Source organism: Euleptes europaea, chromosome 2 (assembly GCF_029931775.1).
Source record: "Euleptes europaea isolate rEulEur1 chromosome 2, rEulEur1.hap1, whole genome shotgun sequence".
NCBI classification, from domain to species: Eukaryota; Metazoa; Chordata; class Lepidosauria; order Squamata; family Sphaerodactylidae; genus Euleptes; species Euleptes europaea.
Window position 1 is genome coordinate 35,254,248 of NC_079313.1, and position 18,835 is coordinate 35,273,082.

Sequence of the window (18,835 nt, forward strand, 5' to 3'; positions counted from 1 at the left end):
GGTGTGCTCAAGGGTAGGCATTACAGGTATCTCCCACTAACACTTCAGCTCATGCTAGGGTAAACACTCACCAGCAACCTGCCATATTTGATCCATTTCCAACTTGGGACCAGACTAGAATGCAAAGTACCTCCAGAAGATATAATTCAATCACAGGCCTCAAGGAATAATCTATATTACCTGTTCCCATGATTCCTTACACAAGATTGGCTTCCAAGCTTTGAAAGCTTGCTTGTCCCTAATGCAAGCAAAAGCTGCATTAACAAATGCTCCCTGCAATTGAAAAGTGGCTTGCAAAACTTAAGGGGGCTCAGAGGACTCTGGAAGCCTTCAAGATAACGTAACCACCTATAGGCTCAAGAAGAATCAGATATTTTGAGCTTTTGAAGAAGAGTTGGTTTTTATATGCCAACTTTCTCTACCACAAGGCAGAATCAAACGGGCTTACAATCACCTTCCCTTCCCCTCCCCACAACAGACACCCTGTGAGGTAGGTGGAGCTGAGAGTGTGTGACTGGCCCAAGGTCACCCATCTGGCTTCATGTGGAAGAGTGGGGAAACAAATCCAGTTCACCAAATTAGCCTCCATCACTCATGTGGAGGAGTGGGGAATCAAACCCAGTTCTCCAGATCAGAGTCCACTGCTCCAAACCACCACTTTTAACCACTACACCACGCTGGCTGCAAATACACAGCTGGTAAGCTCTTGCTGACAAACAATGCTGGGGTAAAGCTTTTGAAGTGGGACAAACGTGTTGGTAATAAAGATACCAATAATTAGTTTCTCAAAAGATTTAACTCCTGATGCTTTACCAAATAAAATTTGAGGCCTTTGTACAATTAATACACCAAAACAGAAAGACTGGTCATTTATATATTAACGAATGAGAAATGATTTTACAAGTTAGGTATTACTAACGAACCCAGGTCTTTTAAAGCTGCCAGAATGTATGAAAAATGTTTGTATTTTAGAAGGTGATCAATGGCAAGTGCAGTTCTATTACACAGCTTCATCTCTTCTTTGCTTTCTTTATTGGCCATCACCAAACTATCTCGCAGAGCTCTAGTTTCATCAGTGTCGGTCTTTTTCCTCCACGAGTACCCTCTCCACAAAGCCTAAAAACAAACCCAGAATGAACAAACTATTACGGTCAAAGACGAGCACAACAAACAAAGGAAAATCCAAACATTACAGGGAGTGAGCATTTGGGATTACAACAGAGTGCACATAAAATAGTGTCAGCATAATAGCTTCTCCAAGTGATCCCATGATCACAAACTTATGGGAGTGATCTTTCAATCAGTGCTGAGCACTTGATAGGTCCGGGATATACCCAGAGGGCTCCAGTGCAGATTCAAAACAGTGAGAGATTCAAAACAGATAAAAAGAAGTATTTTTTCACACAACGCATAGTTAAATTGTGGAACTTCCTGCCCCAAAATGTGCTGATGGCTGCCAACTTGGAAGGCTTTAAGAGGGGAGTGGACATGTTGATGGAGGAAAGGGGTATTCATGGCTACTAGTTAAAATGGATACTAGTCATGATGCATATCTATTCTCTCCAGGATCAGAGGAGCATGCCTATTATCTTAGGAGCTGTGGAACACAGGCAGGATGGCGCTGCTGCAGTCGTCTTGTTTGGGGGCTTCCTAGAGGCACCTGATTGGCCACTGTGTGAACAGACTGCTGGACTTGATGGGCCTTGGGCTGATCCAGCAGGGTTTTTCTTACGTTCTTATGTTCAGATGTCTGGTGCTAATGAGAGGGAGACTCTCCCCACTACAGTCAATGACAAGCAACTAATGAACCAAGGATGCACCTGGACTTAAGAGCCTGGCTGGTTTGGTATGGCTTAATCAGTCAGTCCTGATGAAGACTGGCTGTGCCTGGTGGGCTCTTGAGTTCTGACCTCATCAACTGTTTGGTACTCAAAGGGACACTACCCCCAGTCAGTGCTGAACAACTGATGAGAAAGGAATGACAGCTGAGCGACTGGCAGGTTTGGATGGACTGACTGGTGACCCACTTTACTGATATGCTAGATTTATTTTAGATGTAGTTCGCAAGATCTTTTCTGGAAGGAAGCTTACGTAGGCTAAACCAAATTTAAAATGCAAGTCGAGACCCATCCTCTAAGCACCCATAGCATTATTGTTCATGCTCCACAGATTCATTTCTTTACCTCACTGGGGGGGAAAGCACATGGTGCATGCAAGTAGCAAAATAAAAGTTTTAATCATCTTTCTATGGCTCAAAGAGAAAAACTTCTCAAGTATGTTTATTTACCTGAAATTTAGTAATTCCGTTATTTAGTGTCCTTTTGCTCACACCTTTCTGAATTTTGTCAGAACTCGCATTTTTACACTTCATCCATTTCCTCACCATTCTCTGAATTTTAACAATTTTCTCACGGTACTGTAGGAATTTTCTCCTCTGTATTTTTGCACAATACCACCTCTGTTTAAAACACAAATAATACATTACTACTTTGAGGGAGAGAGGACATCTTTTAGGTGACCACATCTTTTAAGAGGAGTTTAACAAACCACCAACGTGGATGTCTGAACTTCAGCACAAGCTTAAGCAAAATGATCTGTGCAGACATGAACTATAGAGTGAGCATTTTTACAAACAAAACTGAATGCACTTAATAGAAGGAATGTTTAAAAAAAGTGCTTTTGTTCGCCCTAAACTAACCTGAATATACAAAATAGAAGTTGCATTTGTTCACATTTCCAGAGATGATTTCTGTAAGCCCTCCCACCCCCACACCATATTGAGCAGACATTACCCCTTGACAGGCAAGAGACAGGTACCCTTATTGTATCTTAATTTTTTTCACCTACCTGGACTAATAGCAGGTTAGGGGGATTTCTATCAGAAAATAGCCAAAAAAGCTTTGCTGCAGCCTGATTCCATTTTAGTTCAAAATTACACTGGATCTCTCACATAATGTGGGGTCTGACCCTCAGTAAGGTAGAGCAGAAGCCAAAGCTTCAACTACTGATCATCAGTAGGCAGTAGTCCAACTCCTACTAGGACTCTAATCTAACTAGGCTACCAAGTGTAGGGATCTAATTCTGTTAAATTATGGACGGAAAGGTACTGGATGGATATCAGGAAAAACGTTTACAGTAAGCGTAGTTCAGCGGTGGAATCAGCTGCCCAGGGAGGTGGTGAGCTCCCCCTCACTGACAGTCTTCAAGCAGCAACTGGACAAACACTTGTCAGGGATGCTCTAGGCTGATCCAGCATTGAGCTGAGGGTTGGTTTAGAAAGCCCTTCCAACTCTATGATTCTGTGATTCTACAATTTACAAGTTTGGTTCTTCTCAAAACGAAGATTTCCATTTAATTGGAAGACCTTATATACTCAGTTACAGTTCATTAGATAAGGTATTGCTACCCTTAATAAAAAAAATACTAGTCATAGAAGCAGTCACTTTTAAAGCTGTTTTAAAATACATCTTCTGTAGGAAAACTGAACCATAACCATAAAAGATCTGTATAAAAATTAGTAAGTTTTTACACTGAGGTTTTAAAGTTATCCACCCCAGCTACACTTGATCACTAAAGACAGCTAAGATAATTTTAAAACATAAAAATTAATCTCGCTAGATCAGTAGTGAGACAGTATGGTATAGTGGTTAAGAGTAACGGAGTCAACATTATGATCAGGTTAAAATCCTGTTTAAAGCAACTGTCATATTCACTGATCCAAGTGAAACTACGTTGATACATGATATATAAAAGTGATTTATTTTGTACTTAAAGAAAATAAAAGAACTGGTAATTTGACCACTAGTAACATCTGCAGGGTTACCTAATGACCATAATACCTACCTCAATTCCGCTTGCTGTAACTGTCAAAAAAACTATTTACACATAGGTACTCACAAAAGCCACACCTTTTGACAGCTGCTTTCATTTCCGCTTCCTAAACAGAACAGTTTTGTTGTGATCTAGCCCAGGGGCCGGCAAACCGCGGCTCCCGAGCCGCATGCGGCTCTTTGGCCCCTTGAGTGCGGCTCTGCACGCACGGGGGTGTCGGTCAGGTGACAGGAGAGGAGGCGGCGGCTGTCATCGCCTCCACCGTGCGAATGAACTGAGCCGCTCCTGCTGGCGGCGGCCCTTTCCCATCTCCGGAGGTGGGGGGCAGCCAAGGGAGGCGTGAAGCGGCCTGAGAGGGGAAGACCCATCCTCCTTCCTTGGCGTGGTACTTCCCTTACAATAAAATATATATATACACTGTCAGTTTGCATTCCCCCCCCCACCTCCGCCCCCAACAAACCAATCTGTTTAAAGCTTCGCCCCTCGGGCCAGTTCTGCCCCCTCCCCCCCTCCGAGGCCTGCGCCCCGGGCAGCCGCCCTGGTCCCGCCTCCCTCACGGCAGCCCCCCCTGGCCACGACCCGAGAGGGGGGGCAGGGGGCTCTGCCGAGGGAGGCGGTGAGACCCCCGCCCCCACCCCACTGGCGGCCTCTGATCCGGGCTGAGCCCCCCCCCGGGTCCCTGCGTGGAGCACAGGGGCGGCACCGGCGGTACCCCCCCCCCGACCCCTTCAGCTGGATCCTCTCTGGGCCCCACTTCCGCCCGGGAAATACGAAGGGTGGCCAAGCAGCACCTCTCGCCTCAGGCCAGCCCTGGGTGGGGGGAGCCGCCGCTGCCTGGCTGGGGGCAGATGCAGATGCCGATGGTGGGGCAGAAGGCCGAGGGCCGCCTGGGCCGCGCCGGGTGGTGAGCAGCGGCGGTGGCAGCCCCGAGAGGGAGGGAAGGGCGGAAAAGACGCGGGACTCCCCACCCCCTACCCCTCTCTTCTTCTTCTTCTTCCCAGGGCCGCTGAGCGCCCCCCCCCCCAGTCCCGACGAGGGTGGGAGAGTTGGGAGGCTGCGAGTCCCTCAGGGGGCAGGGCGTGGACAGGGTGTCTACCTCCATTTTTATCTTTTGTGCAGCCCTAGTGCTTCATTGCTATTAAGTAGTCTGCAAGACTATGCACATTTACCTGAATTGCTCTTGCTGCAGAATGCATGCGCCAAACTTTTCTCCTTATTCTAAAACCTCTGTAGAAAGACTGAATACAAACAGCCGCTGCGCGAAGGCAAAGATATTCTCCTGCTTGCCTTCTTGACAAAATCAGTGCTCTGTGTCGTCTCTGAAGGACAGTAGCGGCTGCTTGATAAGCCAGGTATTTTCTACGGTCTCTCCAGATTTTAAAACCCCTCTGAAGTACAAGGGCAGCGTGATGCCTTGTCTGAGGGCTTGCCTCCTTCATCGTGCAAGGAGCCATCTGAAGGTTAGTGACAGCTCTCTCGAAAGAGTACTGCTGGACTGCAAGCGTGCTAAGTCGACTGGCTCTGAATCTTGTTTGTATGGTTATGGCTGCCCATTCTTTGTAGGAACAATGTTGCCTGTACATGCGAAAGTGCCTCTGGATGACTGCTGCAGCAATGTGTTCTTTCTTTAAGATGCCTCGCGATTTCATTCCCCTGTAGGCTGCCTGAAGAATTAAAGCAGAGCGGCGCTGCTTCAAGTATAGTTCCCTTGTGTTATAAGTTTCTTTGTATGCTCTGTAGCGCTGTTGTATTATGACAGAAGCAAGCTTCACAGCTCTGTAACGATTACGCGCTATATGCATTCTGATAGCTGCTTGAATCATGGTAGCAGCTGCATGCATTCGGTTCACACGTTTCCTGACCAACATGCCTCTGAAGGTAGACTGCACAATGACAGCAGATTTACAGAGGCTAAGATACTTGTTGCGCCGATCTTTTGCTAGTACTGTAGCTCGATACTTCCTCTGAATGGTCACAGCAGCTGCCTTAACAGAAATGAACTCCTGCCGCTGAAGAAAAGTTCTAAATCTCCTTTGAATGGTGGTGGCAGCCACGTGCATCTTGTTTAAACAGCGCCTTTCTTTCATGCCTCTGAACGTGGCTTGAATTTTAAGGGCAGCAATCTTTATCTGCCTGTACTTGCGCACCTGAACATTTCGGTCTTTGCAACCACGATACCACTGCTGGATCAGTTTTGCCGCTGCAATTAACCGCCGGAAATACTTTTGCTGCTTGTACATTCGATAAAATGACTGAATAGAAACTGCAGAGCGGTGCAAAGTTTTTAGCTCTTGTCTAACTTTCATGCCTCTGTAGGCAGACTGAAGGATGAGGGAAGCTTCTCTCAGCTCCAGATACTTTGCCCGTTCCTGTCTTCTTCTGCAAACAGCTCTGTATCTTACCTGAATTACAGCTGTCGCCAGCTTCATTGCCTGATACCTAAAATAAACTTGATGCATTTTAAACATTGCTTGTATACAGGAAGCAGCATGATGCATGCACTGAACTTTTTGCCTGGTTCTCACACCTCTATAAACTGCTTGGATTTTAACAGTCGCTTCCTTTAATGTCAGGTACTCCTGCCTTTGGCAGTTGGCAAGGACACCAGCACGATACCATCTTTGAATGGAGACAGTAGCCCGTCTCAAACTTTTGAACTTTGTTCGACTGATGTGCATCTTATAGTAGGACTGTATGACTACTGCACCCTGATGTTGTCTTTTTATTTGTTTTTTCACCACACTGCCTCTCCAAGCTGCCTGAAGTTGTATGACGCAGTTGCGGAGCAAAATATATGCCTGCCGTTGTTCTCTACCAGAAATTAGAGCTCTATAATGCTGCTGAAGCGTTAGAGCTGCATTTCTTGTCATTGTGAACTTTTTCAGAGCCTTATACTTCCTAAAGGCAGACTGGATAACAGTCGCAGCAGCATGCTGTTCCTGAATCTGTTTCCTTACTAGCCAGCCACGGGAAGCTGCCTGCAAGGTAACAATGGCTGCTTTGGTCCTTAAGAAACTTTTCCGGATTCTCGATGTGGTTTTGGAAGCCCTATACCATCTCTGAATCACAAGGGAAGCTTTAACCATGGCTTGGTATTTCATTCTTGCAGCATGAGCCCTAAAAGCTGCCTGGATCTTGAGAGCAGCTTCATTTTCATGCTGTAGTGTTTTGCGCAGCCTATAACCCCTGCAGGCTGCTTGCAAGCAGACAGTTGCCTTTTTGAGTTGCATGAAGTTCTCCCTCTGGCGGGTTCCTTCTCTGTAGGCACAATAGTACATTTGAATAACAGCAGTAGCTCTACACAGGCTCAGATAGCGTTGCCTCTCTCTTTTCATTCTGTATTGGGCCTGAAGTACAATTGCCGCCTCTTGCCTTCTCTTCACCCGTTTCCGAGCACGATTTCCTCGTACAACAGCTTGGACTTTTACACACACTTGTCTCAGTTTTGCATAGTCTTCTTTCAGTTGAAAGGCACATTTCTGGGAACGGTACCTTTGCTGGACACATATGGCTGCTTCTCTTAATGCACAGTAACGTTTACGTGCTTGCCTCATCTTTATAAAAGCCTGAATTTTCACAGCAGCACGTTTTAAGTTTAGAAAACGTTTCCGGGCAACGTAAGCACGAAAACAGGACTGGATTTTTATTACAGATTTCAGCATATTGGCCTTCCTCCTAGCTTGTCTTGTTCTGAATGCAGATTGTAAAATGACAGCAGCATGGCGTAATTCCTGATAAGAAATAATTGCTTTTTTAGAAGCTCTGTATGCTCTGTATCGGGCCTGAATAACAGAGGCAGCAACTTTAATTGCTCGGTATCTTTTTAGCTGCTGTTGCTTTCTCACATGTGACTGCACCACAATAACAGAGTGTTTCACATGTAGAAACCTTTGCCTCTCTTGTCTCATTCGCCAAAATGACAGAATGATGCAAACTGCTCTCATCCGCCTAAATAATAAACGAGCTTTCATTCCCCTAAAAGCAGATTGTAGAACTATTATTGCTGTACGTTTCTGCAGATATGTTTCCCTTTCAGTTTTTCCCAGTCTGTATGCTGTGTAATACTTTTGAATAGCTAATACACCTGCTTTCTTCTGTTCGTAAATCAATTTAGCTTGAATGCATCTAAACCAGGCTTGTATCTTGATAACATTTTGTCTAAGGTGCAAGTAACTACTTCGATCTCTGATCATCCTGTACCATGACTGAATTAGAACAGCAGCTCTTGTTTTTTTTGCCAGTTCTGTCTCTTGCAACAGCAGCTCAGCTTCCATTTTCTGCTTCATTTTGCAGCCTTTCCATCTTCTAAATGCAGACTGAATCACAAATGCGGACACCTTAAAGTACTGGTATCTTTGGTAATCCTTTTTTGCCCTCAATGAAGCCCGCCAGCGCCTTTGAATGGTGACAGCAGCCCAGAGAACTTTTTTGTAAGCAGCAAGTGAAAGCAACATTCTCATCCTTGCTTGCATAAGGATTGTATAATACCGCAGCTGCAAATATTTTCTTCTGGCATGATATCCTCTCCAGTATTTCTAAAGAGAAAAAAACCATCACAATTATAAATTATTTCAGTTCAAATCTCCCTTTAACATCAAACACAGATTGTTACATAACTCTGAATCAATTTCTGGGATTTAGGTATTTTTTAAAAAAAAATTAATACCAGAAAGATAGAGTCAAACCCCATTTCTAACTTCATAATTTGAGGCCATTACAAAGGCAGACCACGTTTCAACATACTTATAAGATTCAATATTCAGACCTCCACTGCTTCTACATCAGAATGTTAATTTGCACATGTGAGCTAATTTCCAGATTAAAACTACCTTCCCATAATTTCCTGCATGCAACAATTATCTTGCAGACTGACTATTAATTCTACATCTGTAACACAAATGCTGTCCAATAGACCAAATAGTCCAAAGGTAATTCATATCCAAGTAAATCTAGATTAAGACCTAGAATCTGACAACAAAGAGTATGAATTACTGGAACAGCCCAGAAAATAAGTAAAATATCTGCCCAAACCAAAGCACATGTCCAGCAAGAATTACAGTATATTGAATATATACGTGTTAATCAATGAAATGTTTGTTTCCTGTTTGTAATTATAACAAACCTCTCACTTTGAAAAACAAATCTATATCCAAGAATCCACTAAAATCCCTAAATACAGCATTTTATTCTAGCTTTTGACAAGACGTCGGCATAGTTTGTTTTTAACATGAAGAGCTGAAATATTCTTATAAAAGTTTCAAGATTCTTTCTACAGGTGAGGGCTAGAAAGTATCCCATTGGTTAACCCCGCATTTTACTTGATGTAGAAGTCTCAAGATTCAGGGTACCAGTTCTGAGACTTCAGGCAATCTAGCTGGATGAATCAATGTAGTTTAATCCAAATTGTAGAAAGGTAACCACACTGTTATCATTTCTCTCAGAATAATGTGCTACAAGATCATGTTAGTTGAATACAAATGCTTCCCAACATATATGGAATTATTTCTTGATACTGATTTGGAGGGATGAAGACATGGAAGCAAGTACCTATATAATCTGAACATTTTCACACCAGGATTTAGGAAAATGGCACTATAGAAACTCATCACTGGTAACTTTGTACCTGACAAGTTTAAAACTTGGTGTGGCAGCAATCACTGTTTCTTACCCTGCAGACACAGAACAGATTTCATTTTAAAGCAGTCCTATGCCATGAAGTAAAGACAATTATTTCCCCCCTGACCACTAGGTAACAGTTAAGCAATCAACCTTATTTTATTTGCTGCACTCTTCCTCCAAGCAATGGAGACCAGTTTACACATGCTGGCTAGCAGTCTCATTTCCAGATATCTTGCAGCGCCACACAACACAGGTATTTTGCAGGTTCATTGTACCAAAAACTAGACTCTGGTCCTTTCCTGCTTTAGCCTCTCGTGCCTTCCCACTAGAGTGAGCACCCTGTTAATGTCTTCCCAGAATGGAAGAGCTAATGTGATGAAGTGGTTTCACATGCAGAATTACCTGAATTACTATAGAAGACACTCTTTCAGCTTCTTCTCGCTTTGCCTTTTTAAATTTCTGAAGTTCCCTCTGAGCCAAATACCTTCTCCAGTGTTTCTGAATTACAACGGTTGCATTCAAAGTTTGTTTGATGCTCTAGTAAGAGAGAAAATTCCAGGATAAATTGAACAACTCTGTCTTCCACCTAGAGAGTCAATTTCTGCTGCTAATATAGGGCAAAATTCAAAAGCACCTGAAAAGTACCTGAGAAAGTTTTTTCTTCAGCCTGTGTTTCCTCCATGCAGACTGAATAAGTCGAGCTGCTCGGATCTCTTTACAAAGATCTAGAAGCCGTGAACACAGAAACGACACATAGGTGATAACCACCTAGAGAAGAGAACAAAAATATACAGGCACTTAGTATTTTTACAATGGAAAGAAGATATAATGAATTTCAAATGTGTGCTCATTACCTTCTCATCAGGTATTGTGTTAGACATATCTACATGGTGAATCATAGATGGAACACCCCCAAGGTCAGAAACGGCATCATTAATCAGCTGGAAGTTTTTTTTCTCATTGTCGAGGAGTTCTTTATAGAGTGCTGAAGTGGTTACAGCTGCATTAGGGGAGAAAAAGGATTGTGTTTGTTAAATCAGATAAAAGAGGCACCACATTTCTTATAAGCAACATTTAACAAATTTACCTTGGCCAAAAGTTCCATTCAGCAGACTTAGGGAATCATCAGACTCAGAGGACAAATTCAGAGCCAATGTACCACTTTTGGTGCATTCTACTGTTTGGGTTGTACACTGACATATGGCTTCCAAAGGCACATAACGTGGATGGTAATGATGAATCAAATAACACAGTACTCTTCCATCTGAAAAGGATACCGTGAAGTTCTCAACCTAGTTAAAAAAATAGAATTATGAAAAATTTTACAACCTTTTTGCTGTGGAGAAGGAAAGACATGATCCTCTGCAGACACAAATTCACAGTTTTGAGAATTGCAAAACCAAGCATCTGTGACAGAATCTAGATGGAAAAACCACACAAAATAATCTTACGGAAACTTCTGGAAGAGCATGACAGTGTGAATGGAATAATGGAATTCATTCACCCAAAAAATTAAACATTGCATGAATATACAGCCTCATGCTACATAATTAAAACCTTATCCTTATTTTATGATGAATAACCTTTGTATCTTAAAGATTTTTCCTCAAAAAGCATTTGATTAAAAAAAATCCAATTTAAATTTTTAAAATTCGATTTTTGATTAAAAATAATTGATTTTTATCCACCCTGTAAATAACTAAAAAGTGTTAACAATGTAGCCAAAATGAAAAAAAAAGTGTTGCCTATTCCCTAATTATCCAGAATACCCTGTTGATCAGCATTGCAACCACCAAATCCCTCCCATCTTTGGGAACACATGAGCTCCACTGTCACATCTCCAGCCAGTCAACCTGATGCCTCCAGATATGGCTGATAACTGGCACTGCCTGCTGATGTCATCCTCAGGTGCCTCCTTCTCCCTCAGCCTGCCTCTTGTTGTTAGGGCACTCAGGCAGCAGGTCCACTTGCCTGCCTGCTTTGTAGGATGGATCCATAGCCTCAGGGTCCCAAGAGGCTCAAGGGCTGTTGCCATGGCATTCCCAGTAGGGTGGGGTTTGGTTGCTGAGGATTCTTCTGGGTAGGACAGAGCGGCAAGAGTATCTGGTGTGTTTGATTAAAAGAAATCCCATTCCCCATTAGAGCTGATAAATTAAGCTTTTACTGTACTATTGCTTAGCTAGGTCCTTTCAATGGAAGGTTTCTTGGCTGCTCTCCTTCATATGAAGTCTCCTTGCCACGTCAATAAATCAAACCAAAATCATATCTTTAGAAACCACCATTTCTAAGATCTTCCTAAGCCTGCAATTCTCCACATGCAGGGTTGTCAATGGGCTGGTTGCAGAAGGTTACTAATGATGCCTTTTGTACATGTCAATATTTAATAAGAAAATAGGTTCTACAACTGTTAATCCCAAGAGTTTCCTTTAAATAAACAGTACCTCTGCTCTTTCCAAGTCAGTATGTGGATAAGATCAATTTCCTTCTACAATGACACGGTACAGTCATCCAAATTTAGCTGTGAGACTTCCAACAAAACCAGGTGATGAAGGCGATAGTTAGAGGAGATAAAAATACTAAAAGTAAATCGACACCAACAGTGTAACTAAAATAAACTGGAAAAATATGTGCCCTTAAATCTCTGCCTCTGCTGGCTGAAAGATTTTTATTAAGAAATAAAGAACTGACAGATCCTATCCAAGGAAGAGACCAAGAAGAAACACGACGCGATGAAAACTCAACTGGGCAAGATGCAGTAACTGGTCACCATGGACTCCAAGAGACTACATTAAGAAAGCAAGAAAAAACAAATAGAAACCCCCGACAGAAAAAGTCGTTCAAAAAGAAGGGATAAAGGGTTGGAGGGTATTGAAATGTTGGGAGTAAGGGGAAGTGCAGGGAAATAACAATGAGTTTTTTAATTTACTTGATAATGTAAAGAATATATAGTTCTATCCTTGTTTTTGGAGTAATTATGTATCCTAACAGTATCTTTAAATATCTTTAATGCTAATTGAATATATTAGAGATTGGGTTACTAAGTTATGGAGTATATATGGACACTAGAAAGAAATAGACAATTATATGTAAATATATACTAGTTTAGAAGGAATAGACAAATAGTAATATAAAGGAGTGACTTAATTAGGAACGGGTTAGAGGAAGTTGGGGGGGAAGTTCAAATTATTATATGCATTTGACTATGAAGGTATACATTAAGCTATGCATTATTTTTCATAAATATATGGAAAGATAAGCTATATGGAATACCGAATAAGAAATGTATTATTTTTATGGAAAAAGCAATAAAAAGTATTTTTTTTAAAAAACTCTGCCTCTGCCAGTCATCTAACCAAACATGAGAATAGGATAGAAGGAAATTTTTTTTAAAACGTAGATTATAAGAACAATGTATAGGATATTTGAAATGAAGAGATAAACTCCCCAAAGGAGTACAAATTGTGTGAATGTGTGTATATGTAATTTGTGTGTCTTTTTTTATTGAAAATGTTAATAAAATATCTTTTTTTAAAAAGAGAATAATTGAGAGCGGTGGCATAAAATAAACGTTTAGGGAAAACAAAATATTTACCTGGATGCCATAAAACACACAGACAGCATTCACCCAGTCCATTAATAGCTTTACATTTTCACTGCAGCTTTCAGATGAATAAAAGCTACTGCTGTCTTTTCTCACTTTGAGGGATACAGAAGATTCCAGTGCAGCAGTCTTCACTTGTGTGTCATGCAAGTTCCTTAAAAAATCTATTTCGTCTTTTAACTGATGCAGATCAAGGAAAACACTCACCTAATCACAAAAAGCATTTTTAGATAAAGATTAAACTGTAGTAGTATACATATAAAATGGGTAAAGAATGTTATTTTCACAAGTTATTAAATGTTTTGTCCTGATATTTAGGGATGTTAGAACCAGATCCTCTGGCCAATATATGGTATTTCAGACTATGTCTGCAACAGGAAAATTACAGGATATAGTACGCCTTGGGTTAGAACAGGGACGAAATAGAAAAATAGGTTTTAAAGGAAATAGAAACTATTTGTTTCCAAAGCCCATACAGGAATAAGAACTTCTTCCCACTGGTAGAAGCATATGTATATGTAAGCGTAAATTTATCTTTCAAGAACTTGTGGCATTTTGTGATGTACTAATTAATTTTCAGGCAAATCTCCCTGATTTGGAATGTCATACACTGCATATTAAATCTCACAGCCAAGAGATTAGGCAACAGATACTTTAATTATGACACTAATATTTGGTTCCATGGACAGACTGCTTCATATGACATCCTGTGAACCATGCTGAAATTCTGTATGTCTGCTAGATGCACATATGTCATAAACTATCCATATTTTAACTAGGCAGTACCTGAAAAGCAAAAACTATTTTCCATAGTAGTGCCAGTGTTTTCTCTCTATGCCGGTCTACAATATCCTTGGCATCAATTCCTGAACCTATAAAATCAAATAAACTGGTTAATGATTAGCAGCATCCACACATTTGTGTTTTATAAATACTTATCTGAGTACAGCTTTTTAACTCTTACCATATTCATCTTTCAATTGAATTCTATGGTCTTTTAATGCCTGAAGGGCAATATTGACATTATGCATCTTCTGAAGTCTGCTTATTGCTGGAACTCTTAACTTCTTTGAAAGACTCCAGTTTTTTGACAGAAGCTCCAATGTTCTTCTGAAATTACAAGGGTTTCATATGAAAAGTAATTTTTTTCAAGTGTAACTCTTCCATAACATAGGAAAATAAAATTCAACAACTTACACAAGACGAATGCCACACTGCAAATCAGTGGCTAGATTTATTACAGCAAAATCAAATTCGTCAAGTGGAGTCTGCATATGATTCACCGGTAAGCCCAGGAAGCCAAGGTGACGAGAAAGGTCACCTTCTCCGCTTAAAAAGTCTCGGGAAAATGCCAATAATATCTCTCTGCTGGACTAAAGTAAGAAATTAGGTGTTATACATACATTGGTAAGCAAAAAATACCTCCACTTTTGAATGTGATCATGATAATTAAATCAAGATTGCTAACTACTAGAGATCTCCAGTGTAATGGTAAAAGTTCACCAATAAAACAGATCAGTGTACTCAACTAATTGCATACAAAGAGAAGCTGTTGCAAAATAGCCTAGCATAGTTGATACAGACTTCAAGTTTGTGAACAGTCCTACACTATACATGAACAAAGACTAAGAGATGTTCTGCATTGCTACCCGTAATCATGTAAAACCTATTCAAACATGCTGTAAAAAAACCAACAATTTGCTAAAGGTATACCTAATTTGTTTAAGTTCCTGGAAGACTCAAAAAATTATTTACAAACCCAGGTTTCCCACTTGCATTTGGAATGCACAATACCCAAAACAAACAAACAAACAAAAAAACACCATTCTTACAAGCAGCTACATAACAACATAAAATAAATTACATATGAACTGTTTCAATTATTCCTGGAAATTAGGAAAACAAAAATGAACTTCTATATAAATGAAGCTGTAACACTGTTTGGAAAATATGGTCTGCTTTGGCATTCTGGAACTTCAGCACTTACCTTCTTTTCTCACCCATACCAATTGAGAAAATATTACCCAAAGGAAGAAAGTAAATCTTGAAATTACAACACAAATTTTGGAAGGCACAAAAAATTACAATTAGGAGCACACCTACAAAAACAAAAGGCTTAATCTGAGTACCTTAAATTCTGCATTTTTGCAGAAGAGGCAAGGGTCATGATCAATAATTCTAGATGATTTGGCATGATCAAGAAAGCAAACCAGTAGAAGTAATTTTTTCAGTGTAAACTTGGACAGCGCTTCTTCATGACCTATGAATACAGAATTAATTTTAGAAAGAGAGACATTTCAAACTAGAAACCAGATTTTTAAAAGTGAAAAGAAAAACAGTTACCATCTCGATAAAGGTGAGGCACTGTTGGGTGCCTATATTCAGCGGCAATATCTGGGTTCCACAACAAGCGAGTGAGTATAAACATTGCCAAACCCGTTACATCGCTATTATTCTCCAAGGATATCAGTTCACCATAGACAGTCTGTTAAAATAGGGCAAATCATTTTTATCCAAATAACTGCCTCGCAGCAATATACTTAAGTCTGGTTCCACAGTTGGAACAGACTTATCAAAAACAGATTAATATACAATTTAATTTACAAGTTTCCCGTTAGCACTTCTATGACTAAGACTCAGATCCCCAAATATGGCACAAGTCCTTAAGTAGCCAGCAACAACTGGATCTGATTTCCAAACACAGTGATCTTGGATTTTTGCCCATGTCAAACTTATGGGGAGCAGAGCCACGCTATTTCATTCTAATGCTTTGTTACTTCATTTTCTTACCCTGCCAGCTATGAATCTAAACTGAATTCCTGCTTGCCATATCTACACCAAACATGAGAAGGAAGCCCATCAAAAACCCCTAAGACCATTCCGAGTGGTTCAAGGTGTCTTGCCAAAGTACTTCTGCAATCCATACACAATCTCTAAAAGTACTGGCGATGCAGCTGGGCCACCATGAAGGTACTATAAACAGATCAATATATGCTGTCTGGCCTTGAGAATCAACCAGGCTGTGACCTTAGCCTGGAAGAGCATCCAACATGTGACCTGGTGCATCAAATACATCCTCTCCAGCCTAGGCTGACTGGAGTGGAGAGGTACACACTGACACATACTTAGCATCAGCTAGTGCTTAGAAAGGAAGAGGTGGCAACTACATAGATAATAGGCAAACAGAGGGGAAGAAGGAGAAGTCATAAATTTAGCGCAAGCTGGTGCTGTGGAGAGGTGAGGCTGCAGTTCCTTTCCAGTACTTGCACATGAGTTTGCATCCTTTCCCTTCGTTCACCAAGGCTAGAACTAGCAGTCTCAGAGGTAGATTTCACATTACCGTATATACTCGCGTATAAGCCGAGTTTTTCAGCCCCAAAAAAGGGGTGAAAAAAACGAACTCGGCTTATATGCGGGTCAATACGGTGGGGGGGGAGGGAAGGAGGGAAGAGGAACTTACTGCCGCCGCCGCTGGCCCGCGCGCCTTCCATGTGGCCTGGAAGCGGCCAGCGGGGCCTGCCTGCGCTCAGGCAGGGCCACGCCACCACCGCTTCGCGAGCCCTCCGGGCAGCCTGTGAGCGGCCAGCGGGGCCTGCCTGTGCTCAGGCAGGGCCCCGCTGCCGCCCCCGGTTCGCGAGCCCTCCCGGCGGCCTGGGAGCGGCCAGCGGGGCCTGCCTGCACTCAGGCAGGGCCCCGCCACAGCCACCGGTTTGCGAGCCCTCCGGGGTGCCTGGGAGCAGCCAGCGGGGCCTGCCTGCACTCAGGCAGGCCCTACCGCCGCCCCCGCTGCCGGTTCGTGCGCCTTCCGTGTGGCCTGGGAGCGGCCAGCGGGGCCTGCCTGCGCGCAGGCAGGGCCCCGCCACCACCGCCGGCTCGAGCGCAGGAGGGCGCCGCTGCCGCCTCCAGCTGATCAGCGGGCCTCCTCCTCCCACCTGTCCCGGTGAGTATTGGGTTCAGGGGCTCTTTCCCGTCCCCCCCCCCAGGATGGCACTGGGTTCGGAGTGGGTCTGGAGGGCCCGGGAGGGGGTGGCACTGGGGTCGGTCTGGAGGGCCCGGGAGGCCGGGCGGGAGGGCGACCCGGGGCAGGGGCGTTGTATAAGCCGAGGGTCGGCTTATACGCGGGTGCCTAATTTTTCCCCAGTTTTGGGGTGAAATTAGGCACCTCAGCTTATATGCGGGTCGGCTTATACATGAGTATATATGGTAAGTACCAGCTGGTGCTGGGAAGACAGAAGGTGGAAATGGCTCACTAGCTGCTAAGGAAAAGGAATGAGAAAGGAAGATAGGCAGCAGACAAAATGCACTTTAACTTTACGTGATACAAGCATATTATCATTATTTAATAGTTGATACTTGGAAGCCAACAGCTGACAAGATAACACAGGAAAAAGGTAGACACTACAGAATATGGAAAGAACATTGAGGAGGTTATGCAATAAGTGAATGTGCTTCTGTCCACTAGGCCTGCAGGATCTGGCAACAGCAGGTGCTTGCCCACCAAACGTGACTCCATTCAATCCAGGCTGGAAAGGACAGTGATGCACCAGGTCAGAGCAGCCAGGTTTAGGTTCGCAGAACAGTCTAGTCCTGAATAAGTCATTCCTGGACCAGTCTCAGCAAATCTCTACAAGAGTGTTGGTTCACCTAATATGCTTCCTGGAATACTCTTTAAACTTTAGAAGAGTACAAACTTACCTCCAAGCCTATGCGCAACCACAGTGGATTGTAGCATAAAAGCCAGTTGAGGATTTTCTGCCGTTGCCCTACAAAATAGCAAGAAGGAACAAAACGAAAACTGTAGTAACACCTGAATTTTTACTGTTACATAAAAACATTTAAGATGTAAGCAAAATGTCAAGTTATTTAAAGCTATGCGTTGTTTCAAAATGGGCACAAAAATACCTGCCGCTTTTTCTACAGATGTGTAATATCAATTATATATTCACATTAAAAACTAGACCTAGAATATCACATTCTCACCAATATCCTTCCACAGATGTCGGTCCTTCCGAACTAGCAAGTGTTTGGCTTCAATTTCAACCTCCAGCCTTTTTATTGCTTTAACCATTGCATTGCGAGTAAACAAATGGCAAGCTGAGCGACGAAGTTTGTTCAATTTACACCGAGCAGAATACGCTCTTAACGAAACTTCCTCTTTAGTTGGTGCTTTTGAAACACTGGATTTGTGATGAGATTCTATTCCCAAAATAAGTGATGCTGCATTGACTGATAAAGAGAAAAGGACAACATGTTAAGTTCATACATTCAGAGGACGCTTTCCTGTGGAAAGTGAGGTTGGGCCTAAGGGCCTGAAGTATCTGGTGTCACCTGCTTTGCTGGTAGTTTTTATGACTGCACCTGCTGGGACACACACATATTCAACTGGATGATGAAGCTGAATGTCTGGATTATTCTATCCTATGATGAAAAGTGACTAAACAATCTCTTTACCCCCTTCTAGCTATAAGTATGGCTACCTATTATTTCACATTTTATAAGGCCATTTTACATATCCTCAGAAAGCTTGTCATAGAACCACAAAAGCTCAACGCAAGATACCACAGCAATACCACAGTTAGAAGGAATCTAGTTAATACTACATAACTAAACAAGGATTTACATTTCAAATAAGTGAGAACTAGCTGTACCCTTAAGAAAATCTAAATTAGCATTCAGCTATCAATTAATTAACTTTCCTAACAGTTAAAAGCTTATCTTAATATTCAATTCAAGGCTTTCTGAAAAATGAACAAACAAACCCAATCCACCCTCTTAAGAACAGAA

General features: G+C 42.2%; 1 protein-coding gene across 1 annotated transcript in view; it reads right to left on the bottom strand.

The window, feature by feature from the left end:
- ASPM (assembly factor for spindle microtubules) overlaps nucleotides 1-18,835 on the bottom strand; it is a 28,308-nt gene that overhangs the window by 3,351 nt on the left and 6,122 nt on the right. The window contains exons 6-21 of the mRNA XM_056844724.1: nucleotides 18,032-18,277; nucleotides 17,747-17,814; nucleotides 15,395-15,536; nucleotides 15,181-15,311; nucleotides 14,249-14,424; nucleotides 14,016-14,161; nucleotides 13,838-13,923; nucleotides 13,043-13,258; nucleotides 10,538-10,742; nucleotides 10,305-10,450; nucleotides 10,096-10,218; nucleotides 9,853-9,987; nucleotides 6,096-8,366; nucleotides 5,001-5,816; nucleotides 2,288-2,458; nucleotides 924-1,116 (exon numbers count right to left, since the gene is read on the bottom strand). Of these exons, the coding sequence (XP_056700702.1) occupies nucleotides 924-1,116; nucleotides 2,288-2,458; nucleotides 5,001-5,816; nucleotides 6,096-8,366; nucleotides 9,853-9,987; nucleotides 10,096-10,218; nucleotides 10,305-10,450; nucleotides 10,538-10,742; nucleotides 13,043-13,258; nucleotides 13,838-13,923; nucleotides 14,016-14,161; nucleotides 14,249-14,424; nucleotides 15,181-15,311; nucleotides 15,395-15,536; nucleotides 17,747-17,814; nucleotides 18,032-18,277 (5,271 nt within the window). The remainder of the gene's footprint in view (nucleotides 1-923; nucleotides 1,117-2,287; nucleotides 2,459-5,000; nucleotides 5,817-6,095; nucleotides 8,367-9,852; nucleotides 9,988-10,095; nucleotides 10,219-10,304; nucleotides 10,451-10,537; nucleotides 10,743-13,042; nucleotides 13,259-13,837; nucleotides 13,924-14,015; nucleotides 14,162-14,248; nucleotides 14,425-15,180; nucleotides 15,312-15,394; nucleotides 15,537-17,746; nucleotides 17,815-18,031; nucleotides 18,278-18,835) is intronic.